The 27,730-nt window shown below is 42.4% G+C and overlaps 1 protein-coding gene and 1 long non-coding RNA gene across 3 annotated transcripts in view; both read right to left on the reverse strand.

Moving 5' to 3' along the window:
• The window catches only part of LOC109444181 (uncharacterized), a 198,476-nt gene that overhangs the window by 77,798 nt on the left and 92,948 nt on the right, over window positions 1–27,730 (reverse strand). The window lies entirely within an intron of this gene.
• FABP5 (fatty acid binding protein 5) lies at window positions 17,864–21,862 on the reverse strand. The gene is made up of 4 exons (XM_019725399.2): window positions 21,694–21,862; window positions 19,139–19,311; window positions 18,656–18,757; window positions 17,864–18,124 (listed from the first exon to the last, which is right to left on the reverse strand). Exons 1-4 carry the CDS (start codon window positions 21,770–21,772, stop codon window positions 18,071–18,073), a joined length of 408 nt encoding a protein of 135 aa, XP_019580958.1. The 5' UTR covers window positions 21,773–21,862; the 3' UTR covers window positions 17,864–18,070.

Consider the following 27,730-nt stretch of genomic DNA (forward strand, 5'->3'; position numbering starts at 1 on the left):
GCCCCACCCCAGCAGTTTCCAGTCTTTGAGTGGACCTACCACACAGCCTCAGCTCAGGGGCAAGCATGGCTCCAGAGAACCAAGTATCCCCTAACCCTCCAGACTTCTCTGGATCCAGCTCCATTCACGGCTGCATGATAAGGTAACCCACTACACAAGCAACATTTGGGGGAAGAGTCTGACCCCAAACATATTAAGACCTATTTCTAAAACTCAGAGCTCATTTAGATTTTAGGAGTAAAATTCTTCTGTTGGGGTCAGTGCATGCATGAAATTGTCACAAGTTTGATTTGCTTACCCTACCTCTTTATCATGCTAAGTTGAAGATGATGAATGTAGAAAAAAAGATAAAGGAGTTTACTAGGAGATTTCTCAAAATAAATACCAACTAGTTCAACTTTAAGAGTGTATGAGGTAGATTTACAAGGGCCACACATTCTTGGTAGCTCCTCCCATCAAGAGGTGTAATTTATTTCCACGTTCCCTGAATCTGGGCTGGACTTGTCACTTGCTATGACCAGCAGAAGACAATGGAAGTGACATCGTGTGACTTCTGAGTCTGGGTCTCAGGTAGCCGTGCAGCTTTCATCTTGCCCTCTTGGGACATTACAGCCATGAGAACCAGCCCAAGCTGACATGTTGGAGAAAGAGAGACCACCTAGAACAAGGACAAGCCATCCTAGACCAACCAGCTCCGAGCCAACCTGCCCACGAACTGCAACCAGCCGAGTGACCCAAGCAAATTCAGCGGAGAAATGCCAAACTGGGCTCTGACCAAATGGCTGACTCACAGAATTGGGAGTAAATAAAATGACGGCTGCTACAATAGGTGACTGGTACAATGTGTAGTATGAACGCCACATGTTGTCATAGGGACTGGGAGTTTACATAACTGAGGAATAAACTCCTATGATACATATTTGCATGATTATATAATTTAAGGGTTGTGTGTTACGGCCGCTACTCCTATCCCAAGCAATACACTAATTATTATCATCTCTAACCTTAATTTATTCATGGCAACTAAAAGTTTCTGTGAGCCTAGGAATGAACATGAAAGATATCCTAGAAAAGGTCCTGCTTGAACCAAGCCTGGAAACAAGAGAAGAATTTAATTGTGTGGAAAAGGAAGGCAATGGCATTCTAGTGAAAGCTCGTGGGGAAAACATGGCTGCAAGCAAAAGCATGGGGATTTGGAGAAGAGCGATCTGTTTATTTTTAATGAGGAGGGGAGAAGAGTGATGACAGAGCAGTTGAAGTAGCAGGTGGGAACCAGATCATAATAGATCTTGGATCAAAACAAATTCTAGGAAACTCTGGGTTCCCACGGCCACAATCATGACAACACCTTTGAGGACAGAAAGAGCAAATAATTCTTTATGGAAATTTTCACAAGGATTCGTGGCATGTATGTCAGGATAAGAAAATGCTGATACTCTGCACATAATTAATGGCGTTAGGGACTGGGCTAGTTCCAGAGGCACTACACTACGTTCCAAACTGAACTTGAACTTGAGGGCAGTCAATGGCCTTTGCAGTCGCTTGGAATAAAACTGCTGAGTAAGAATCCTTGGTATGGGATGGTGACAACCAACCTAATTGAATCCTCTCTCTCGCGATATAGAAATAGAAAACACTCACAGGGGAAGCAGCTCACTGAAGCTATGGCTATATGCAAAATAGTGCAAAAGTATCCTTACAATTCTCCTGAGGCTATGGAGCAAACCATTTATGGAAGTATCAGGACCTAAGGCCAATTTATAACAAGAAAGTGACACAGCAGCCCAGGTTACCTGTTAAAATCTTGATTCCTTGTACTAAGCTCCCATTACCAGTGGTTCTCTGGGTCCACCACTTCCATGAGATCTTAAAAACAAGCACACTCAACTTTTTATGTCACACCAACAAGTGAGTATTTTATCTTGAATGTGCAAGCTACTCCTACCATCAGGTCACAACCATAACATCTAGTCCCAGGAAATACGATGATCATGACGGTAGCCCAGGCTTCTCTGATCTCTCCTAAATAATCCTGGACTCTGACATGAAACAATTCTACATTAAGGGAAAGAAAATAAATGGGGTAGGGGAAATCAACTGAAATCACTGCTTTATAACACACATGAAAGTAAGGACGTCGGTACTTGGGAAATTCTGTGGATAAACTTGGCAGGGCTTGGGTCTGTGATGTCGCAACTTTGAATCTTGCTGTTCTTGACCAAAAAGTGGCCGTAGAGCCAAAGGGGGTACTGTAAAGACACTGCCAATACATGAGATAAAAATCAAATAGAAGGGTTACACATTGCAAGACATGGGATAGTTGATTTATCAAACAAGTATTTTATGTCCTTTTGGCAATCAAGATTTCCCAACCTGTTTTTCACAAGATGTGATTTGCTATTTTGCAACAAAAGCTCCTGATCAACTATACTTGGAAAATGTTCGCTCAAACAAAGTTGATCAAGTTTCTTAACTGCAGGATTTTTCAGAGTTTGTGATATGCTAAGCAACGTTATGAATGTCTAAGAAAGGGTTTTAAACGTACCACCTATTTCCCTAACTTATTTGACCTTGCATCACTTTCTGGTTAAGCATCTCCAAACCACTGAGAATTACCAGTTTAACCAGTTACCACACACCCTCACTGTGAGCAAAGAATTCATTTTTAATCTAGTGTTCCAAAATTTTTATAAGACTATTTAGCCAAAGCAATCGTTGAATACAATAATTAGGAGAAAATTCTAACTCAGAGAATTTCTGCCCTGGATTTACCATGGAAATCTCAGTCAGAATGAAGAAAAAAGTCATGTTTATGAGAGGGTCCTGTAGGATTCTCTCCCTGGGAACTGAGCCTGACACCCAGGCCATGGATTCTCCAGGCCTTTTGGTCAGGCAGAGATAGCCCCACTCATCCCAAGAAATAAAGTGTATTGCACAAACAAAATTAGCTATTTTATGGTACAGCTACTGTGAAAATGCAATCCTTTCTCTGCTTCTATATACAAATGACTAAGCTAATTTTCTTTTCATCTTGGTGAGAACAACAACAATATCCATTTGGACTTAGAATACCAATAGACTGACTACCTCTTTTCATTAAATATGGTGATGCTCCCTTTAAAAAATTCATTGAAAGATCCATATGGGTCTGGTTTACTTGCGATATTAAGACAAGCTAAATGGAACAGCTATTCCATCTATCTGAATTAGGATGCAACCTGCAAAGTCTGTATTAAAATGTGTTTCTTGTCATTGTTTCAATAATTCACATGCTGCTTTTGATTTTTTAACATTAAATCTCCACCGAGGAGGCTTACTGAGCTAAGAGGTTTCTTACACTATTGGACACAGTCGAAGGAATAGTGTGATTTCTATTTTCTGCAAATTCCAAGGCAGAGACATGAAAGCATCCTAAGAACAGTAATAACGACAGAGAAGATGTAGGATGCCCAGGAGTTGGAAAATGTGTGGCCGAGGTCCCCTTCTGCCACCATCTTTGGATGATGAGTGAACAACTCCAGGCACCATTTGCCCCACATAAAATGAAAAGGTTGGAATTGATCATTCTAAGGATCCGTTAGCTTGAAAAAGCCATGATTTCAAAATTTTTCAACATATCAGCCCCTTCAGCTGAAACACAAACTAGTAGAATAAGAGTGGGTCCGGGTGTCTCGCGTATCCCTATTACAAAGCAACGCAAAGCTTTCTAAGTGATATTTCTATGTGCTCTTGCCTTGGGGAGCCCATCCCCAAAAGGAGGTGCCTGTCAATCTCATGCAATGAGGTTAAAGGCACCTGTGGGGGCCAAGGCGGGAAGGGGGTCTGCAGAGCTCGAAGCTACACAGATTTGCCCCTTTCAAAAACCATTCAGACATCACGGAGATTTCCATTTTGTTTTTCCTGGATTTTGTGACTGTTTCTGAGCTTTCTGTTCTGAGTTCGAATCACATGTAAATGGGAGCTGATATGTGGGCCCACATGGCATAAGATTGTTTATGGAAAGTGAAGACAGTCAAGGGCTCTTTTTAAGAGAAAGCTTTTTTGTTTTACACCTTTGAGGCATTTGTGTGAATTTATGACCCCTAGTGGTCGAAAACTAGGAAATGGGATCTTTAAGGAAGAGGAAGTGGGATTGCTTGAAGGAGAAAAGGCTGTCGATAAAGGAGAACTGCGTTTTAGGAAAACATCCATAAAGGTGTCCAGTTCTGGGGTCCCTTACTTACAATGAATCAATTTCAAGAAAACACAGAAACTATGAGGGATGCAATGACACTTAAAAAGAGAAAGCGTCTAAAGAATCTGGAAAGATGCCATCTACTACAGAGAATGAGGAGGCACTCCATCCATTTTTATCCTTCACATCCAACAGTACGAGAATCAGTCATTAGAGACGATCTGGGACCGGACGTGGCTGAGTCCGCGTGTGCGTGAGTCCACACTGGTCTTTAGCACAGGTGAATTAACAGCAGCTCAACTTTCTATTTCGTGTCAACACCTTTTTATTTCCAACATACTGACACAGCCTTAAAAAATGTTTCAAAGAAAAGTAAATGCTCAATTATTCATAAGAAGTCTACTTTGTAAATTCTCCAAAGAGATGTAAAACTATAGTTCCTTTCACTAAAAACAGTAGATAACCCCCTCTTTAAAAAAAAACAAAACACACACACACACATAGAAAAAAAACAAAAAACAAAAAGCAGTGAGAATCAGAAAGATTCTCATAATACAACAAGAGACGCATGAAGTTTGAATGGATTTGAAAAACTAATAATTTACTGGCTGGAGGCAGGCAGGGATGAACGTCATCGTTTATGAGGATAGCACTGTTCCTAATAGTCCTCTAAGTGGTGACAAGTGCTCATTCCTTTTGCTTCCTCTCTCAATTTGTTGGCATTTCCCAGTGAGGGCCAACCAAGGAACTTCTCACAGGTTTATCAGCTCTACGATCTACTTCCCTACATGTAGTGACTATACTCCATCCTTTAAAACAAACCACAAAGTATTGCTTAAACCGCTCCTACCTGAATCACATCTGAGAATTCCAGCTGCTGTTAGTAAAATTTCTCTTACAAGCTGTAAGAATTGTGCTGGATGGGGTTCTGTAAGCTCCTTCCTTTTGAAAGCAAAACCCTGAGCATTCTGCATCCTGGCATATACGCCTTGCCTAAGAAGAGGGCCCCCATTAATATCTCAGCCTAGTTATTGATTTCTGTTTTTCAATTGGTTTGAAATTTCTCAAGAATTGTTTATCATTTTGGATTACCTAGACTCCTTCTTCTCTTCATTGTTGCAACTAACCCAAAAACTGGAGCCTCTGCAGTCTTTTCCAGACACCAAGAATTGTCTGAGAATTGAATTAGCTCAGTGGCTTCATACTTCCTACTACTTTGAAAGAGTTTGAACTGGGGTTACCTGCTGTGCAAAAAAATTAAAAAGAGAAAAAGAAATCAAGTTCTCAGAATTCAAATGTCTACTAAAGAAGTTTTCAGGAACCAAAAGGAGCCAAAGTGCCCTTTATGCATTGAAGTTCCTCTTGAGATCTTTCTCACAGCCCCTGTCTGGAAATCAAGAGACGGGACCCAGCAGACGCTCCACCATGAACTATCCATAGGTCCTTGGATGAGTTACACAAACACTGTGGGTCTGCCTTTCTTCCTGTCACAAATTGAAGATACTTTACCAGATGACATCTGACTAAGGTCCCCTCTGACTTCAGAATTTCATTTTTTAAATAGTTTATTACATCTACTTTTTCTTGTCAGTTTAATTTTCAGACCCAGCCAGGGACCCTGAGAGGGCCAAGGAAAACGTTTTCCTCTCCTGTACTGCCAACCCATGAGAACAGGAAAGTAGATGGTGAACTAATTAATGAAGAAAGAAAGGTGAAGAGATGGAAGAATAAAGATCATTTTTGTTGTTTTCACCATTTTTAAGTTTACCTGCCAAGGAAACAATGAAGTGCAAGTAGCCTAGAAAGAAAGAAATAAGAAACAGGGGCGACCGGTTGGCTCAGTGGTTGGAGCGCCATGTTCATAACACCAAGGTCGCCGGTTCGAGTCCCACATGGGCCAGTGAGCTGTGCCCTCCACAACTAGAATGAAAAACAACAACTTGACATCCTGGAAAAACACACTGTTCCCCAATATTCCCCAAGTTAAAAAAAGAAAAAAGAAATAAACATGAGCATAAGCAGACTACTATTACTAGGCAGTGCCTGGAAAACATGTCTCTCTGTTTTATTTGTTTTGTACTCTGGCCCCTCCTGCTCATTCAAGAGACTCATTCATGGCATTTAGTGCTCCTTGCAAGTGGGTGGTTTGGGTGTATATTTACAACAGCACTTCTCAGGAAGCTCTAGCATAAATCCTGTGGCAGAGAAGATTCTTGGACTCTGGGTACAGATTGTTTCAGTTCCTGTGATGTTTATTGAATGTATAAACTAAAGCATGAGAGCATACAAATCAGAGAATTCCTGCCACCCTGAACCAGTGGACATTTCGATGGAAGAGTGTTAAAAATAAAAAGCCAAACTCTGGGGCCCAGTCTGCCAGCGTTTTCCAAAAGCTAAATGTACCACAGAACTAGACTGAAATATCTTACACGCTGATCTAACGTTTCAAAGCAATTTCTTCCTTGAGTAATGGAAGTGTTTTTAAAGGCAGTGAAAAGACTCCTTGGGGAGGATGGGGGGATACAGCAATTCAAGGTGTATCTGTCCTTTTAAACTAAATTCTTACTCCTTTAGCCTGCCTTTGCGGAGGCTTATTGCAGGATCTAGTTCAATACATGTGACTAGCAGAGAATTATGGAGTTTAAAGAAAGCGAAACCATGTATATTTCTTATGTGGTGTACTGCAATGATTGAATTCTGTTCAACATGCTTCTTGTGTTTGTTGGGATAGCATCTTTCTTTCCATGTCAGTTCACTGCCTTGTTACACCTACCAAGGACGGGGAGCATTTCCAACCCAACGAGAGTCACCTCAAATACACATCAGCCTATAAAAATAATGTCATGCATACCACACCATCACCCGTTTCCCCACCACCTTCTCAGCCAGCAAGAACACTGGCTGGCACACAGAGAAATGTTTAGAAGCTAATTTGTTGAATTAGTGAATTAATGAATATTAGTCAGAATAACAGAGGAAAAGGGGGGTATCATTTATTATAGATCTATAATCTCATACCATCCAAAATCCAAGAAGCCCTGAAAACTGATATTTTTTTCCCATAATTTACTTGGTGGCAAAACCTAATTGGACCTGAACTCATTTAGCAGCAGATCCTAACAAAAACTGATGGAGGGCTACGTGTACTCTTTATTTGATCTGCTTTGTGTGAGTTTTCACATGTGAAGTTGCAGATATATTAATGTGTTTGGTTACAGGCTACTGGCCTCAGGAGCCTCTGGAGAGTCATATAATATATGGGTTGATATGTAAATATCATATATGCACTAGGTTAACTTTCTAAAATGCAAAGCAAATTCTGAATTCCAAAATATGTCAGGCCCAGGGGATTGGGATAGGAGTATCCACCTTTTACTACGACTCTACCTCATTTTAAACCCTCCAGTGACTTCCCAACAGACTTGGGTGAGACCCCCACTCTTTCCCACAACTCCAAGGCCATGCCCACCTCCTCCAGCACCATTTGTTTCCCCCCTGTGGGCCACCTGGCTCCCTACTCACTTCCTTCCGCCATTTTCACTTGTGAGTGCTTCCGCTGGGAAAGCTTTCCCCCGTTGTTCCTCTCCTGCCTGGCTCCTCTCCTTCCTTTAGGTTTCAACTTAAATTCCTCCTCCCCACAGAGGCCTTCCCTAACCTGCCCGTTATTATTAGTTCCTGTGCTATTCCCCACCAAGCACCCTATTTAGTCCTTCACAGAAAGTACGCCAATCGATAATTATTACATTCGTTTTTGTTTATTGTTCATCTCTCCCTCCAGATTCTAAGCTCCCTGAATTCAAGGACTTTTTACCTTTATTCAGTTTTCTATGCCCAGCCCTTTGCATGCTGTATGACACATTGCAGGGGCTCCACATACTTTTGCTGAATTGAATGAATGAATGAATGAATGAATCAGCCAAGCTCTATCAATTAATCCATCCCAGACATGCTGACATTGGGTGGGACTCAAAGACCTCATCAGCTAACAAATCAAAGCTACTAGATGAGGAAAAAGTGAATTGTACATGAAATATATAACTTGTACATAAATGTGTTCTTGGTATAAAATATTTGTCTTAGGTGCAGAAAGAATGACTGCAGATATACAGAATCCAGCAGAAACGAAATAGGCGACATGATAGAGATAATGCAATTCTCTACTTGGCAAAGCCTCTGATGACATTTTTATGAAATTACCTCTTGGACTTATTGCTTTCATTAACATTGAGTTGCCTCATTCTGGTCTGGTGCCTTCTATCTTATTTTAATATGTGTTTTTGTGCCCCTGATACGTGGAATTGAAACAGCACCATTTCTCCATCACCTGCCGAAAAACACAGTCCAAAATTTAAATCAGCACTGATTTAAATTTTCTGGGACCCTAGAATTACCGACGATTTCCAGAATAAAGAATTTACACTCTCATCAGAACCGGCTACCGACATGTTAATGATTTCAACATGAAATCAGAAACTTTTGAGGTTATGTCATCCGTGTCATCATGATCTCTCTAAGGTTTCTGGGTGTGGTACGCATCTCATCGTGTGGCACCTTATCCAGGTCAACCTCCAGAACTGGCCACTTTCCAAAAGCCTGCCTGCTCTAGAAAGGGGGCATTTTTTCTTTCTTACTTCCCATATTTCTGCCCTGTGTAGCTAAGGGAGGAAGCTGAGTTTAGCGGTTCATGCAATAGGCTGAGTCAGCAAGCTTAGTTTCCATATTTGGTCATATAATTTGCTAAAAGCCTTTGTCAAGCCCACTCTGAATCCTGAAAGAAGTCTTTGTTCTCTTATATGTAACTTTTGCAAACTTCTGTGCAAAAGATCTCCATTGCTACTGTACTGAAACTCTGAAACATAATACTGGAATTTTTCTCCTTTGAATTTCTTTTAGGGATGGTCTTGTTAAAGGATCAATGAGCCAACTGAGCAAGAAACAAACTAAACGCAATGCCAGGGCCTGTGTGGCATACCCACCCGGGTTTCACATGACCCAGTAGGGTCATCCACACCAGTGAGGATGGGAACGGAGGCCCTGGGAGTTGTGACCCAGTAAACACCGTGACCTTGCATAAAGCCATCCAATGAGAAATTGTGCCATCACGAGTAAAATATTGGTCCTTTAACTTGTCATCCATTAGGGTTGACTTTAGAACCAATATTTCCTTCCTTTGAGATATTTAATTGCAAAAAGGAAAAAAAAAATATGTCCCTTTTAAGGGAGTTAAAAGTGCCTCTTGGGAGCATAATATTCTGTAGGATAAAAGTTTCTTTAATCAGATGCTACTATATGTTACAACTCTGAGAGCTCAGCTTTGTCTGCAGATACTTGGCCTATTAGAGGAGGAGCTAAATAAGTGCTATGGGGACCTAACTGAAGGTTAAATATTTAAGGTGTGTTTATATGTTTTATTACATCGATGCATAAGAATGTTCATTGAACCATTGTTAGTAACTCTGAAACTTCTTCAAAAACTTAAACATTTATCAATAGGAGATTGATAAAATAAGAGTTAAAGTAAAGTTAAATGTTATGAAGTTCAATAAAAACAATGAATCTATGTTTATTTGAGTCTTTGAAAAAAATTTAAAAAGATATGCCAATAGAATACTGTGCTGTATGATCCCATGTATAAAATCCATCTGCATATAGATGGGTAAAGAACTATTTGAATGCACCATAACCAAATATTAATATTGATGTTCCATGGAAGTGAGATTTCCAGGGCTATTTATTTTCTTCTTTATATTTTTCTGTAGTATTTTCTAATATATTATTTATTTATCATTCAAATATAAATAAAGCTACTTGCATTAAAACGTTTTTGCATTTTTCTTACGACAGGTAGATAGGCAAGGAAATAAGAAATCAAACATCACCACTGTTAACAATTTTCTATATTTTTCTACATATATGCACACATTATTACACAAATGGGACAACATATACAGACTATGTTATAGTCAGGATTTTTTTTTTTTTTTTTTTTTTTTTTTTTTTTACTTAATAGCACATTATGAGGGTTTTTTTCTGAGCTCTTAGTGGTCTTCATTTTTTTTTTAAATGCCCGTGAGTATTTTATTGTACGGATGCATCATGATTGTTTAACTAATCCCCCATTTCTAGAAAGTTATGTGCTTTCCAACAAATCTCTTCCAGTATGAATGGCACTCTGAGGAATATCCTCGTGACTAAATTTTCAGCCATTAGAAACTCTCTCAAAAACAATACAACATGAAGTCAGACCATCTACCATCAGACAAAGGCCAACTGTTTTCTTTGTTGCCAAAAGGACAGCTCGGCCTCTCAGGCCCTTCTTCTGGATTCAGAAACAGATGCTCCAGAGCCAAAGTGGCCTTGTCAGCTGCACTGTGTCCCTGTCTTCCCAGATCTATGCCCAGTAATGCCTCACTATTTGATGAGCACTTTTTAAAGAGTATTGCTTTTTGGTCCGTTACTGTTGACATTCAATATTATTTTATATTAGTTTCAGGTGTATAGCACAGTGGTGAGACATTAATATAATTTATACAGTGACCTCCCCCCCATAAGTCTAGTACCCACCTGACACCTTATTAGTTATAACAATATTATTGACTATATTCCCTATGCTGAGCTTGACATCCCTGTGACTATTTTGCAACTACCAATTTGTGCTTCTTATTCCTTTCGCCTTTCTCACCTAGCTCTCCAACCTCCTTGCCTCTGACAACCATCAGTTTGTTCTCTGCATCTATGAGTCTGCTTATGTTTTGTTTGTTAATTTATTTTGTTCTTTAGATTCCATGTATAAGTGAGATCATATGGCATTTCTCTTTCTCAGTCTGACTTATTTCACTTAGCATAATACCCTTTAGATCCAGCCATGTTGTCACAAATGATAATATTTCATTATTTTTAATGGCTGATGTGTGTGTGTGTGTGTGTGTGTGTGTGTGTGTGTGTGTGTATCTCTTCTTTATCCAATCGTCTATTGATGGGTTGGATTGCTTCCACTGGACCACCTTCTTACACCATATACAACAATAAATTCAAAATGGATTAAAGACTTAAATGTAAGACCCAAAACCACAAAACTCCTAGAAGAAAATATAGGCAGTAAACTCTCTAACATTGCTCTTAATGATATATTTTCTGATCTATCTCCTCGGGCAAGGGAAACAAAAGAAAAAATAAACAAATGGGACTACATTAAACTAAAAAGTTTTAGTAGAGCAAAGAAAACCACCAACAAAATGAAAAGGCATCCTACTGAATGGGAGGAGATATTCACCAATGACACATCTGATAAAGGGTTAATATCCAAAATTTATAAAGAACTCACATAACTTAACACCAAAAAAAAAAAAAAAAAGAAATCCAATTAAAAAATGGGCAGAGGACCTGAATAGACATTTCTCCAAAGAGAACATAGAGATGGCCACCAGACATAATGAAAAGATGCTTAATATCACTAATCATCAGAGAAATGCAAATAAAAACCACAGTGAGGTATCACCTGTCAGAATGACCATCATCAATGGTCAACAAACAAATGTTGGAGAGGATGTGGAGAAAAGGGAACGCTCTGCACTGTTGGTGGGAATGTAAAATGCTGCAGCCGCTACGGAACACAGCACAGAAATTCCTCAAAAATTAAAAACAGAACTACCATATAATCCAGCAATTCCATTTCTGGGTATTTATCTAAAGAAATCCAAAACACTAATTCAAAAAGATATATGCACCCCTATGTTCACTGCAGCATTATTTTATTAGCACTTTGTCACTTTAAGGAAAGGTTAAAAAATATTTTGTCCAGTATTTTCAGTTTTTTAGTAAGACAGTTATTCCAAATATCAAGTGTTCTATTACTGAAAGTGAAAATAGGGTATTATTTTTTTAAGTCATCTCTTATTTCCTACTTGAGACCCTCCATGGTTTCCCTCAAACCCAAATCCCTCACTAGCAGCTACCAGGTCCCACATGCTCTGTTTCCTCCCCAAATGTCAGACTATGTCTTGTCCTACTGTGCTCCCATAAAAATCAATAAAGGAAACTTCAACTTTTCAAATCAAAATTAGAGTCTGGAAGGCCTGTAAAGGGAGCTCTCGCATCCTACCACTCTATGACCCCAAACAAGCAGAGATAGTACCTTGCATGTCCTACAAAAAGGCGTTTTTTACTTTACTACCCGGGCAAGAGGAAGGAAGATTTTCTTCTTGCCCAGCAACAAGCTGAGCCAATGGAAAGCGCCACAGCTCAGCCAATGAGAATGTCTTGCTGTGACCTTGAACTCTTACTTTGTTTGAATAAACTTCCATTTTTCTTTTGCTAACGACTTTCTCTCCCCACCCTTTCTATAAAAGCCTTCCATTTTGTATAATTCCTCAGAGTATCTGTCTACAGGCTGGGTGAGATACTGCCTGATTCACCATTCGTTTAATAAAGCCAATTACAACTTCAAAACTTACCCAGTGGAATTTTGTTAACACTTCACTTTTAATAACCTACTGTCACTCTGCGACTCCATCTGTGTCCACTCAGGGCCTTTACAGTTTCTACCCCTCTTCCTAGAACCCTATGCCCCCAGATGTCACTTGCCTACCTCCCGCTCATGCTTCAGGTCTCAGTTCTCTGAGAGGCCTTTTCTGAGAGGCCTTCTGACTCTCCCACATAAAGTAGCTTCAACCCGACTCAGTCCTTATTGCTCTGCTTGCGTTAGTCCTTTCCTGACTGCATCTGTCACTCCAGGCCACTTGTTTGAACTGTGTATGTTCCATCTTCTCACACTAGAATGTCAGTTCCATGAAAAGGGGGCCTGACTCTGCTCTATCTTGTTCACCGTATCACCCGTCACCAGAACTTTTAAAAAAGGCTCTTAAGAAAACATTATTCCTCTCTTTTCAGACATTTTCAAAGTGTACAGTGTGGGAACAGGAGACGGACTTGTAAATGCCCACACACAATCTGTGACGGGACCTGACAGACCAGATGTCATAAGACTGATTATTTTCCAGTTGCTGTGGCTCCGGTGACGAGTCATCCCACCCTGCCTTTCACAACAACATTTCAAAACACGTGTCACTCAGCGTTTCAGACCAGCTCCCCAACTTCATCCATTCTTCCGACTAATCCACATCACACATGACCCACCAAGTGGCTGCAAATTCTAAGAGGGCAACTGAAAGAGGAAAACAGTGAGTACATAAAATGAAATCCAGGGAACCACTATAATTATTCTCATAAACTTAAAAGTGAATTTAAAATACAGTAGATGTTATGAATCACGGGTTAATGAGCCGCAAGCCTTGAGCAATAGCTACGGTGAGCTGGCAGCATTAGAATCGAGGTGCTAAAAAGACGGCTCTCAGCTTTTTTAGGATCATGGCACAGTTTCAAATGCCTGAGTTGAAGAGATTAAAACTCAAGAAATCGCTAAGTTAGCAATAAATGGAACATCATGATATGCGCTTTCACCAAAGCCTCACACTGCCTGCCAGATCTGAAGCTGTGATTCATAACCACAATATCGTCCTTAGCCACTCGGATTCTGCTTGAAAGCGACAGGTGATGGCGCTGGCAGTACTTCAAAAGTTCAGTCATCTCTTGCCTAGACATTTTTCTTTTGTGAGGATTTGAGTTATGTTAAACTATCTGACTTGTAGTAAATCGTATCCAAGCCGCACCATGTTTCACAAACAACTCAGGTCAAGTTCTAACAGACATCGCCTGTTGGCAGAACACTCATCTGCAGTAAAATTAATTTTATATGACTGAAAGTGGGCAGCCGATTTCCCTGTCCCGGTGGAGCCGTGTCCTGACACACAGCTCAGAAACAAGGCTGAATTCCTTACTTCCCGTTTCCAACATGCATCGTCTACATTCCTCAAGCACATTACATCGGCGGTAAATAAAAGACCTAATTAAAGTTGAATGATTTGTGTATAAAGGTAAGAAATACGGTTTTAAAACATAAAGTAAATTGAAGCAAAATCATAAAGGGTCTTAGGTAATATTAAAAGGTGTTAAAACAGGCACACAGAAGCCATTCATTTGTTAATGAACTTATTCATTCACAAATATTTATTGAGCGTCTTCTGTGTGCCAGGTTGATTCCTAATTGATAGAGAAAAACACTGTAAAAACGACGTCCCTTCTTCATGGAGCTTACTTTTCACTGGGAGAGACACATAATAACCAAACAAAATTTTATAAGAACAGAGTAAATAAATAGTCAGGATTGGTGAGGAGGACAGGGGGAGCATAAGGGAGCAGAGAGTACGGGGGAGGACAGAACTGGGAATGACACACGGCTAGGGTGACCTTTGAGAAGAGCCTGAAGGAAGTGAGAAAGCTTAGAAAACCTGGGTTGCAGATTCCTGAGGGAAGATTGTTACAGGCAGTGGCAGCAACAGGTGGAAAAGCCCTGAGGCAGGAGCGCACTTGTGTCATCAATGGCCGCGGGCTGGAGGGCAATGTTTGAGAGTAGAGCAGTAGAAGAAATCGGGAGGGGATGTTGAGAAGTTGGGAGGCACAGACAAGATCATATAGGGTCTCTGTAAAGACTTTGGCTTCTACTCTGAGTGAAAGAATCAGCCACTGGGTGGTTGTCAGCAGGGGACTGTTTTAACATGTATTTTATGATGATGGCTCTGGGAGAATAAAAATGGAAACAGGGAAATCGGAGGAGAGATGATTGATGGTGGTGTTTGAAGCAGGGTGGTGTCTGTGGAAGAGGTGAGAAGTAATTGAATTCTAAATATATTCTGGAGATAAAGCAGAAATACTTTGCTAATGGATTAGATATGGTATGGGACAGAAAGATAAAAATTAAAGAGGACTGTAATTCAGAGAAAATCAAAATATTCAAAGAAGGATGTAGTTTATGTCTTTGGATAAGGGGTCCATTGACTTAAAGGATTGCTTAGCAGAAAGAAGGGTTTAATTGACACCAGGTAATATAAAGATACATTTGTTCTACCCAGGTTCTCAGGTAGGTACGATGCTATACCCTTAGAGGCCATCTGCAAACGCACCCGTGTGCGGGCTAGACTGACGGGTGCCATGGGCATTTTGCAGCAACACTCTAAGAATGCTGAGTCCTACCATGCTTGCCATGGTCCGGCATCATGAACAGAAGCTCTCTCACCCAAAATGCCAGCGCTCCCCCATGGGAGAAACAGGGGCTACTCTCCCTCAAGCAATGCTGCCGTCATAAACTGAAGGCTAGAAATGAGAACATGGTGGCTGGTAGCACAGATATTCAAGTCAGATGAACTTGTGCTTCGACCTGTCCTGCTGGACAGCTGGGGACCACTACCTAGACCCTGAGCCTTACGTTTCTCAACTAAATAACGCAGAAAACAATAGTTAATACACATCACTTCGGGTGGTTCTGAGAATTACAAAACTCAGAAAGTACCTGGCCCAGGGTTTGGTTCAGGGAGAATCCTATAAACGTACACTATTATTAGAAGTGGGAAAAGGGGAAGAAAGAGGACCTCTAGGACAGAAACTAAAAGAACCAAGAGGGAAATTCAAATAGAGAAGTCCAATAAAAAGTCTAGAGCAGCACAGTCCAATAAAAATTATCGTAGGTTCGGTTCCAGACTGCCATAGAGAGAAGGCTTCTTTCCTAAACCTCATGAACCAAACTCCGCCAGCTTCAGACTTTCCTTCTGCAGCTTCCTCCCCTCTCCGCCTTCAGAGATTGAAGAGAGCCAGGGCCTTGCTCTGGATGAGGCTTTGGCTTAAGGGCATGCGGTGCCTGGTTTGATCTTCTATCCAGACTTTCTCTGTATCAGCAGTAAAGCTTTTCGCTTTCTTATCATTTATGTTCCATGACAGCACTTTAAATTTCCTTCCAGAACGTTCCCTCTGCATTCAAAGCCTGGCTCACTGGTGTGAGAGGCCTACCTTTCAGCCTATCTCGGCTTTCGACATGTGTTTCTCACTGAGCTTATTTCTAACTTTTCACTTAAAGTGAGATGTGTGGCTCTTCCTTTCACTTGAACACTTAGAGGCCGTTGTCGGGATCTTAATTGGCCTAAATTTAATATTGTGTCTCAGGGAATAGGGAGGCCCAAGGAGAGGGAGAGGGCAGAACGGCCGGTGGGTGGAGCAGTCAGAACACACTTTTATGGATTAAGTTCAATGTCTTCTACGGGTGTGGTTTGTGGCACCCCAAATCAAAACAGTGATGTCCAAGAGGACTGATCCCAGATCACCACAACAAATATAATAATGAGAGTTTGAAATATTGAGTTACTAAAATGTGACACAGGAACTAAATCACCAAATGCTATTGGAAAAGTGGTGCCAACACAAAGTGGCCACAAACCTTCGATTTGTGGAAGAAAAAAAAAAAAAAATGCAGTGTCTGCCGAGCACCATAAAATGAAGCTGTAAAAATGCCAGCACAGGTAATTTTTAAATTTTCCCTTGCCACATGAAAAAAAGGCAAGAAACAGGTAAAATAAATCTTTTAAACATATATTTAGGTGACCAGTTACATCCAAAAAGGTTATTTTAACATATAATCAATACAAAAAACAAAAAGGAGGCATTTCCTTTTTTTGTTTTTGTTTTTTGGTATCAAGTCTTTGAAATCTAATGTGTTATTTCACTTACAGCACATTTCAGTTCAGAGGGGCCCCTTTGATGGGGTCCACAGCCACGTGTGGCTCATGGCTACACATAGGATAGCACAGGGTTAAAGGGTCAGTGAGTAGATACTCTCCCTGCTGGCTCTGGGTAATTCAGATCCTTCGCCACTAACATTTCAGTGCATGGACAGTGGTTTCAGAGAAGTCTCTGTTATCACATCAAGAAGTTAGACCCAGGATCTTTACACAAGCTGAGAAGCGGCAGTGTCGTAGGAAGATTGTGCTAAGACAATCTCTAAGTCACAGAGTGAACTTCACCAGATGTAGGTTCTTGATCCACCTCTATTACTTCCAACATCCTAGGACATGTTACCTAGTCAAAAACCTGTTTGCTTATCTGCACCACAGAGATAAGGGCACTAGCTCCCCTTAGTATTGCTGTGGGGACCACGCACACAAAGCGTGAGCCCAGTGTCTATAAACTGTATTTCTCCAAATGTGAATTGCAGGTATTATTAGTATTTGGGTTTGAGAAATAGAACACGGGTCCACTAGAATTCTCATAATACTTTGCATAACACAAAAGTACTTTAGAGCTGCAGTACTTTGAAGGCTTTTGTTGATAAGCACATTGGGTTCTTCCACAGCTGGGAGTGAGGGCAATGATTTGTCCTTGTGTTCAGATGTACCTTCACCTCTAGAACACTGCCTGCCCATGGTAGGTCCTCAGAAAGCTCATTAAATGAATTTTTGGTTGTAGAACTCCTGAATAATAGTTAAAAGTGCACTATGAAAATATGATCATTAGTCAAGATGGTAACTTAACCTTTATTCTAATATTTAAATTATAAAGTTCAAGTGGCTATTTTTTCATAACTGTCTCTGCCAGAAATTTAAGACTCTTGAGTTGATACAAAGTTCAAATAACACAGGGCAAGCTTAAATGATTGATCGATCTGCACAGAAGTAGCTCCATATATAAATTACTAAAACATGATCTCAATATACTACCTTCAAGACTGCCCCAGAATGTATGCAATTCTTGATTATTAAAACTCATCACTAATTTCCTATAGTTTTAAAAAAAAAAAGCATACAACGCGCAATAGCATAAACACATTTATTCACTAACCAAAGGGACGATCTTAATTAAACCAACACTTGGAAATAGTTGCATGCAAAATGTTTATGACAAAGACAACTGAATACAGAGATGGGGAAAAAAAAAAAAAGCACGGAGAGATTTGCTCATTGAACTGAGCCTGTTTACTCGACCAGCTAATTCCTGTCCAGAAGGATGATGGAATTTTTACTCTACTTTTTCATAAACCCGAGTACAGTTGACATTGTTCATGACGCATTCCTAAGAGAAAGAATGATATTAAAGATGTAGGTTAGTGTTGCATCCCAGGGCAATGGTGGTAGTTAAATGCTACGATCAGAATCCTACCGAACCTTGTTATCTATGTCACAAGTGGAGAAAACACATGTTAGGACTCTTGGGTTGGAAAAACTAGAACCTGTCATTTTCCTTAAGATGTGTACATACTTTCCTGAACACTACAGTATTGATGTGCAGTATCTAAATTATTCATTTGGTCTTGGCGAATATTCGTCCTCATTTTAAAGAAATGGAAAAATGTATGCCTCCGAGGGCAGTTTGGTGGCTTGCTCAAGATGCTACGGGAATGTCACAGCAGATCATGGCCTAAACCCAGCTCCAGCTCCATCCTTGCTCTATCCCCATGAAGGGCTTTCTTAGTTATTAGTGGTCTAGTATTTAACTCTCTCTTCCCAAACCTGGCCGTCCTGTTCACGATCAGTGATTACAGCAGTTAGGTGAACAGTGAATGTGTGTAAGAAGCCAAGAAGACATAAGCAGTTTGGCACCTACCACCATTAGTTTCCCATTTTCCACTCTTCTTGTTATTGTGCTTTCCTTGCCGTCCCATTCCTGATGTTGCACCAATGCGCCGTTGACAAAATTGCACACAGTCTGCAAAAATAAAGCACATTTCTTAATCTTCCAAAGCACGCTACACGAGTTTCCATGACTCACTACCTCCTTAATCGACATTTTTTCATCTTTTCCTTTCTGAGTCTACTTCATTACCCCATGGGAACTTTACCCATAATACAGTTGATGCTTTTCAATCTAGACACACATAAGAGACACCCAGCCTCTCTCGTGTTCCTTAAACCATTTTTTCCAAAATAGACTAAGTTATGAACTGGTCCTTTCACTAATTTGTCTAAACTCAATTCATAAAATAACTTAAGACATTTTCATTAAATTCTTGCCTGTACGCAGTAAAAATGGTTATCAATACAGTCTACCATTCTAGAAGCTTCTGTGATTAGGTAAGTTATGCCTGACCTGAGTTTTTCTGCCATCGGCTGTAGTTTCTTCAAACTTCTCTCCCAGGTTGCATGAAAACTGTGTTGTTTTCAACGTGCTCTCAGTTTTTATGGTGAGGTGTTTGCCGTCAGTAGTGATGACACAGTCGGGTTTGGCCATGGCCCCCATTTTTCGCAGAGCCATCCCTACTCCTGAAGAATGTGAATTATGTTAAGTAACAGGCAGACCAGAGTTATAGTTTGCAGAAGGAAAGAAGTAATTCAACTGTAATTACTCCGCTATGCATATTTCCAGTTACTCACTGATGAAGAACTATGGTAAACACATACCCAGGGCTCGCCGCGTGCCTGCACTTGATATATGTGAATTCACGGAAGTCTTACAACAGCTATGTGATGGGGGATAGCACTGTCTCCATTTCACAAATGACAAAGTGAGGCACTAAAGGACGTACCCAAGCTCATTCAGCTGGGGAGGAACGAGGTTGGGAACCAACAGTGCAGGCAGTTTGGCTCTAAAGCTCAGCTCTTGGCCACTGATGCTTTGTGGCCTTCAGAAAATGAGGGAAGCAAATGCAGACTTCTAAAACCCATTCACTCACTTCTGCCGACCATTGTATTACACGACTCCAGCACACAGCCTGGCACAGGAAAGGCCCTTGATAAATATTTGATACATACACCACACAAATAGAAACAAATCCTGAGATATTCAAATACCACAAGGTTTTCAGAGGTCAAGTAGCACAAACATGATGGTAATAAATGGAAAAAGATCTTCTACTCAAAATCAGAAAACATTTCATAGCTGTGTAACTCAGCTACTATGTTGATAGCATATCTACTTTATAATCTGTGTACTCCCCCTGGGTGTTACCATTTAGAAGGAAATTTAGCTCTAGGAGGCCAAAGCCCTGTTTCACAGATAAGGAGACTACAACCTTAGCAGAAAAACTGGCTTGATGCTGAATACTCAGCCAGGATTGAAATGTCCCCTTGAGCCTTCTCTTCTGCCTTACGCTGTTAGTTGAGTCATTATTTATCCTCACTCTGGACAAATGGAGGGCTGCTCTCCCCACACTTTGATTGCTTTCTAGTGAATTGAGCCTGGCAACCCACATGGCTCTAGAAGCTTGGAAACAAGCCATGCGATGAATACTCGCTTTCAACGGGCAAACAGCTTTCTCTATTGGTCCTCACAGGTGAACACACAAATGGTGTATTTCTTGGATACGAGTACAGTAAATGGCTTTTCTCAGCGTTATCTTAATCTAGGTTTACAGTGAAAAAAAGAAAAACGCTGCCTTCCCAACTTCCCAATTTACTCAGAATCCTAACTACACTCCAGTCTCCACAGAACCAGCCTGAACCAGTCACTGTCTTGCAGAAAGGCTGGTGAAGGAGTGTTTCTTAAGTGCCGCAGGGACGGGGTTTCAACAGAGGGTCTTTGTAGTGGGTTCTGCACCAGGGAGCAGCCATGGTAACCGTCGTGGGATGGTGGCTTCCAAAGCCCCCTCCTGGTCCCACAGTTGTCTTAGGGCCTATGCTACTCCATCCTACGTCCTAGTGGCCTGTGACAATGGTCCATTTTTGTTTGGTAATCTCCCAATGTCTCAACCAGCATGCAATCGTTGTCACTGGCTTAGAAAAGGACGAGTAAAGAAAATGAAGCACTGTTTTGAGAGAGAACTTGAAACTTCTCACAGGGACGCATCCTCCTTTGCCGGGAAGGCTTTAAGTCAAGCGCCATCTGCAGGACCATGCCCATCCCGCATGCAGTGAGAAAGCCTCTGCAGGAGGGCCGGGCCGATTCTGACCTGGGTTTTCCAACAAAGCCCACACACCGCCTCTTCATCCCTCATCCTCAAGATGCATGCCGGGGCCGCAGCGCACGGCCACCCCCAGGCACATTCGCCACCCTCCCACTGCGGGCCCCGGCCTGGCAACGCCAGTACAAGGTCAGCGCTGCCGGCGCCACGCCTCTGACCTCCGCTGCGGGGTTGGGGGCGAGGAAGCCCGAGGCTTCCGGAAACTGCCCCACACACAGGACCCGGCTCACCGGGGAGGGCGAGCACAGGGCCTAAGGTAGGGGCTCCGGGGCCAAGAGCAGGAAGATGCTGAAGCTGTAGCCGCACCGCGTCCCGGGGAGAAGAGGGAGGACCCTCGCGCCATCAAGAAACAAAAGATGCGGGAGGGTGGGAAATGGGGAGTGGGTGCGGCCACGATGGGGCAAGGGGGGCAGACAGGATGATGGCAGAAAGAGAAAGGATGAGTGGTGGGACAGAATAGGGGAAGTTAAGGTGGCAGGGAGCTGGGTGCACCACGCGACGAGTCATCCCGGGACTCCTGCGGCCGGCGGGCGGAGGCGCGCACGCCTCGCTTTGCAGGCTGCTCCGCCGCGTGGTGCATCGCAGCACCCGAACCAGGGCCGCGTGGTGGGGGGGTTGGGGGGTGGAGGGGGCGGCCGAGCACGCGCGCCCGGAGCCCAGATCGCCCAAGGGGACCCGGGAACAGACACACACACACACACACCACGAGGCGGGCGCCGCGGGGCTGGGGGGCTGGGTGCCTCACCTAATTCCTTCATGTACTCCTCAAAGCCTTTGCTCTCCACTAAGCGCCATCTTCCTACCAGCTGCTGAATGGAGGCCATGGTGGGCGCGGGCGGCGTGCGTGTCGAGAGGAGCAGAGTGCGGCGTGGAGAGCTTCGCTGGAGGCATTGTGACCGCGGCTGCTTTATGCCGCGGCGTGGGGCGGGGCGGTGCCAGGCGGCCAATGGGAGGCGCGCCTCGCCCGGCCCCCGCCACGCCCCCCGCTTGCTCGCAGGCGGGAGGTGTGGACCTGCCCCCGCACTGGAGGGCTCCTCCCGCACTGTCTGCAAGCGGGGACCCGCCCGGCGTGCCCCACGCGCCCCGGACGCCGACCCCTGCACACCCGGGAAGCCGGGGTGCACCGGGGGTCCCGGCCCGCCTCTCCTGGGCCCCACGTTTCACTGCCAAGCCGTCGCCCCTTTTCCGTTTAAAATATCCCAAGGAATCAATGAGCCCTCGCTGGGCTCGAGAAGCAAGAATGGATTGATCAGCAGTGTGGTTGTCTGATGGATTGATAAACGTATTTGCCTTACTCATCTCTGCTCATAGTCACTGAACAAGCTCACAACCCACTCTCCTTCCTGAGAGAACCTGTTCTTTCCACCCTCACTCAGGCCACCCCCGGCCCAATTACCGTAGGACCTCAGGGTGGGTAGATACCTGAGTGGAGTTAGACGATTTTATCAGAGGTGCAGGGTGGGTGGAGGTGTCCCAGGCAGTTCGGTTTCCAAACTAAAACTCCGTAGGAAGCTTCAGCCTAAGTGACTGCCACTGCTATTAAATGTTCTCTTTCAAGAATGTTTTATTCGTTTACATTCCCCGCCGAGGGAGCGTGTCATAGTTTCTTCTCAATCCCGGAGTCTTCAGACTCCCGCACATTTCCCCTTCGCCATTAATCATAATAATTCCCTACGTCTGTGTGTAGAACACTATACTTCTCCAAGTGTACTCGTCACAGGATCTTGCTTTGTGCTCCTGGGCCCCTGTGGGAGTGAGTGGGGACAAGGTGAGGAAGTTGCCACGCAGATGGGCCAGCCTTCTTGATGGAGATAAGGTCCATTCATCTACCGGGGCTGCTGTGCTCGATTCTGTGCTCCCCGGGCACTTCGTATCCACTCACTCTAAACTCCACCGAAGTTTTGCTATAAAGAGTGTTATCCCAACTTTTTGAAAGGGGGAATAAGGCAGGGAAAGTTTGCAGAGTGGCAGGACCAGAATTCCTGTCCAGGCCCTTTTCACTCCAGACCTGGTGGCATAGGACCACACCTGGGGGCCTGCAGCTCACTGCACTGCTTGCTGGCGAAGCTAAGAGCACAGGCTGCAGCCCCTGAGCCACTCTAGCAACTCTTCCTCCCATAGTCCTAGCAGGCGTTCGTTTGTAAGACAGAAGCAATTTTACTTAATATCTCTGAACCTCAGTTTTCTCATCAGTGAAATTAAGTCAGTAAGAATTACACTAAATTATTTTTTCAGGTCCCTTTCAACTTAGGAAGTATTCCTGCAGTGTATAGCTAGTATATAGCATATAGTATAGTATAGTTAGTATAGTATAGTATAGTATAGTATAGTATAGTATAGTATAGTATAGTTAGTATATAGTATTTAAAAAATAGTCAAAATCACTCTATCGCCACCTACTGGTAAAACGAACATTTCCCTTAGGTTTTCTTACAAATGTTAGGCGCTTGTCAACCTCACACCCCCCAGTCGCAAATATAGCTTGGGTGCGTACTGTGAAATTTTGCTTAAAGACAGCTTCCCAAATTAGTGTAGACCAATGTGTCTTCCACAAAGTTGATTATAGGATATAATCATTTCCTAAGAACTGCAAGCATGCAGCTGCTAGAGAGTGATCACTCCATTAAATAAGAAATCGTTGCAGAGACCCCCAAGCTGCCCATGTTCTAACAATTAAGTCTTTTCTCCAAAAAAAAAGAAAAGTGTGGTGGGGGGGAGGGGAAGCAAAGCGATCACTATAAAGCGGTACTTCTCAGATTTTAGTGTGCAAATCACCAGGGGATCTTGTTGAAATGCAGGTTCTGACTCAGTTGGTCCAGAGCAAGGTGCATTTCTACCAAACTCTCAGGTCTGCCAGCGCTTCTGGTCTGAGGACCTTGCTTTGAGAGTAAGGCTATAAAGCATGCAAAATCTGCATAGGGTTTTGCTACATCCAGATGACTTTCAATTCTGTGACAAATATTTTCTGATTATATTCCCGTAAAATATATATATAGAAAAGACAGGAAATTGGACAAACTCACTCCAAAAATTATCTTACTCAACTTTTGCACTTTTTTCTAATTTGCCTTAAGTAGGTATTTTTCTGTCTGCTCACCAGAAAGAGTGATAGACGGCTTTACACAGGGTGGGGAGGGTGGATAATATGTTTATTAAAACCTATCTCTCCCTTAAATGTTATAAGCAGGTTTTTGACCCTGACTCTTGCTGGCTTGTCCTGCTCTCAACACACTTTGCATCCCCACTTGAAACCAGATCTTCCATAAGAAAATCCCACTCATTTCCAAAACAAAATCGTCATAAGTAGCTAGAGCACAGATCTGCATCTAGACAGTTGTCTGTAGTCGCAAAATCTCCAGATAAGAGCAAGGTCAGGTACACGCTGAAGGCACACCCTGAATATTAATTTCTAAATCCTTCAATGTACCCAGGCATTGCAAGGAAGGTGCTATAGCCGCCATCCATCAACGGAAGCTTGTTTTGTTCTGGGTAATAAGATGATTTCCATTACAGCACTCATAGAAATAGAGTTGTTTTATGCATTTTGTCCTTTTCCTTAAAGCAGTTTGATTCTTACACAACATGGCTGCAGATGGCTAAGCCTTCAAACTTTCCAGCTGCCTAAATAATCCATCCTAAATATGTGCTTGCTAAATTAACTGGACTAGAGGGAAAACGAGACATTGCAAAAGTTACAATAATAAAAGTGATTGGTTTCACAATAAGGCAGAGGGCATAATGGTTCATCTCGGTGTCAGATGAATCCACTTCCTTTACTGACACAGATGTTGCCAGCATCCAGATTTCTGTATTATTGAGTATAAATTGGCCATTGGCTCATGGCAATGGATTGCAGAAACATGTAATTTGGGCTGACCCCTTCATGCTCCTGTGGGCAGTGTTCAAAGCATCCCATGTGTAGAAACACAGCACCTAAGGGAGCATCTGAAATGGAGCAGAAGGATATTTGCAAAACCACTCCCAATAAACATGGAATCTTAGCAAAATCTCTGTGCTTACCAGGCAACACAACCTCTGAACACATGCCCTAGCAACCCCACCTCCTCAAGCCCACCTCCAACCAAATTGCCACTCCCGTTATGTACAAAGTCTGGGGCTGGCCCAGCCCCAAACACACAAATTCCTCAGTGGCACCTTTGCCCTTAAAAAAAAAAAAAATGCAAAAACAAAAACGTCCAGATAAGATTTTTTTTCACTGGAAGAGACCACATTCTTTTCTTGTATATTATACTTCCCCATTTTTCAGTTCCACCTTCTATGTGATATTCTATGATTTATTGTTCATTTCCCCAGATTCTAACACCATTTGAACATTTCTCTTTATTGATATTTATCCATAAGAATGAATGATTTTTTTTTTTCAAATCAAATCTACAAAACCCCAGGGTTGCTTGCTTCCAAGCTACTTACACTGATGGACCAGGCCCATGGCTTCCTTTTGCCTGAATGAAATTTTAAGAAGTTGTGGTGTATATACACAATGGAATACTACTCTGCCATACGAAAAGATGAAATAGTACCATTTGCGACGATATGGATGGATCTTGAGATTATTATGCTAAGCGAAATCAGTCAGCCAGAAAAAGTAGAGAACCATATGATTTCATGGATATGTGGGATATAAAACTGAAAACAACAAAGGAACGAGAAAAACAAATGAAGAAACAAAAACTCATAGACACAGATAATAGTTTAGTGGTTACCAGAAGGTAAGGGGGGAGGAGGGTGGGAGATGAGGGTAAAGGGGACCAAATATATGGTGATGGAAGGAGAACTGACTCTGGGTGGTGAACATACAATGTGATATATAGATGATATATTACAGAATTGTACACCTGAAACCTATGTAACATTGCTAACAATTGTCACCCCAATAAACTTTAATTAAAAAGAAAGAAAAAAAAGAAAGAAGAGTCATCAGAATTTAAGAACCTAAGTCCAACTGAAGACACTTTTCCTGATCCTATCTCTGGTCCTCTTGACTTGCTGGTGGGATAGCTGCTGTATAATCCCTGAGGTGTACACAGAGCTGCAAAGACAGCCTAGAGGCGACTCTGTGCCCTCCTCTACAGGGGCCAGGAGGCAGGATCAGTACCTTCTGTCCATCCACCATAGGCGCCATAGCACACTTTTCGTTCACCTGCTCACCTCTACAATGGCTGAACTTCAACATAGGGATTCAACAGCGTGTAGTGAAAGATTTGTTTTACCCTCCCATGCTCTTCCCCATGCCCTCATGACTCTCATATTCCTGAATTCCCCCTTTTACAGCAATCGGTTCTCAATCACATGACTCCTTGTTTATAACAAGAAACCAGTCTGAGTTTCCAAGGAGACTGTTGTTTAGGTTGGCTAAATGCTGGGATTCCATACCGGAACGGGGAGGCTGAGTGGGTGTTACCATTGAGGGTAACCCTTACCTTGGTTTGGGTCTATGTTAGAAGGTGGAATAAAAATGTTTTGCCACAAATGTCAAATCTCATCACCTATCTTGCAGCCTCCAAATACATAGTTAATCCCTCAGGACGAAGGTGGGGTTGCTAATGGTCTTTCTGCCCTGGGAAGTTAGCAGAACCGAGCACTGCTTTTTTGTATTGTGCAAGAGATGGTGGTCATGGGTCCCCATTTGCCTGGGACAGGTCTGAGTTATGCTTGTTGTCTTGGTGTAATTATGAGCAGTGCTGTCGTTCACACCATGTCTCTCAGATTGAATGATATGGTGAAATTTACTTGTCACCCATCAGGCAGCTCCGAAGCCTAGATTTCAAGTGTGGCATCATGCCATGTCACTCTGGTATCATCTAATGTAAACCCTGAACGGGTTCCCAGGAGGGAAGAAGAGCTATGGGGCCATATCATCTTTCCCTACTCACATGGAATTACACAAATACGTCACGTGTGGCCTGCTCTACATACCCACAAATGATGACATGCGGAACTGTGCACACACACCAGATGCCTTTCATTCAAGTCAGCCTACATGTTTAGACCACCGAATAGTTACGAGTAAGTAAAACAGGGCTTGTCCTCAAGGAATTTGTAACGTAAGCTTACACCAGCTATGGAATTGCATTTTTTTTCCCTTTAACCAACATTAATTAAAATTTTTTCTGTTTTCGCTCAGCACGTTCTGAAAATTCCCAAGTATTAAATGTGTTTGAAAATAATAAATTCTGGTAATAGCAAATGCCAGATAAGTTGTATCTTTATCACATTAAGTGAATTTTCCAAGGAGATACCACCGAGTTATGTGTGGGGTTTTGTGTGTTTTTGATTGTTGCTTTTTGTGGGCAGGAAGCAAGTGGGCCTGCTGCTTTCAATGTTATCTGGACACTCTAGATGCCTGTTTGTTCCATCAGACAGGTCATCTGTTTGGCAGGAACCAGGTGGGTGTACATAATGGGTAGATCCTATTTAAAACGAATGTGCCAGATGAGGTAAACTCCCCTTAGACCAGGAAGGTCTTGTCTGAAAAATACTGAGAAAGAGCTCATGAAGCAACCCACACCACTGCCCAGCATCCCCTGTGTCTCAGAATTAGTTCATCATCATTGACCTGGGAATAAATTGACACCTGGCTGTCCAGGAAGTGGGCTCTGCTGACAAACGCAACTTGCATCATAAAATCTGCCAGTGTACAAGTCAAAACGGGAACTCTCCACCCCAGCTAGTCTGGTAAGACCCAGAAAAACCTGCTGTGTTCCCTCTCTCACATTGCTGTCATCCTCTTTTGAGAGAAAAGACGCAGAAACAAAGCTTAT

Source organism: Rhinolophus sinicus, linkage group LG14 (genome assembly GCF_036562045.2).
Source record: "Rhinolophus sinicus isolate RSC01 linkage group LG14, ASM3656204v1, whole genome shotgun sequence".
Lineage (NCBI taxonomy): Eukaryota > Metazoa > Chordata > Mammalia > Chiroptera > Rhinolophidae > Rhinolophus > Rhinolophus sinicus.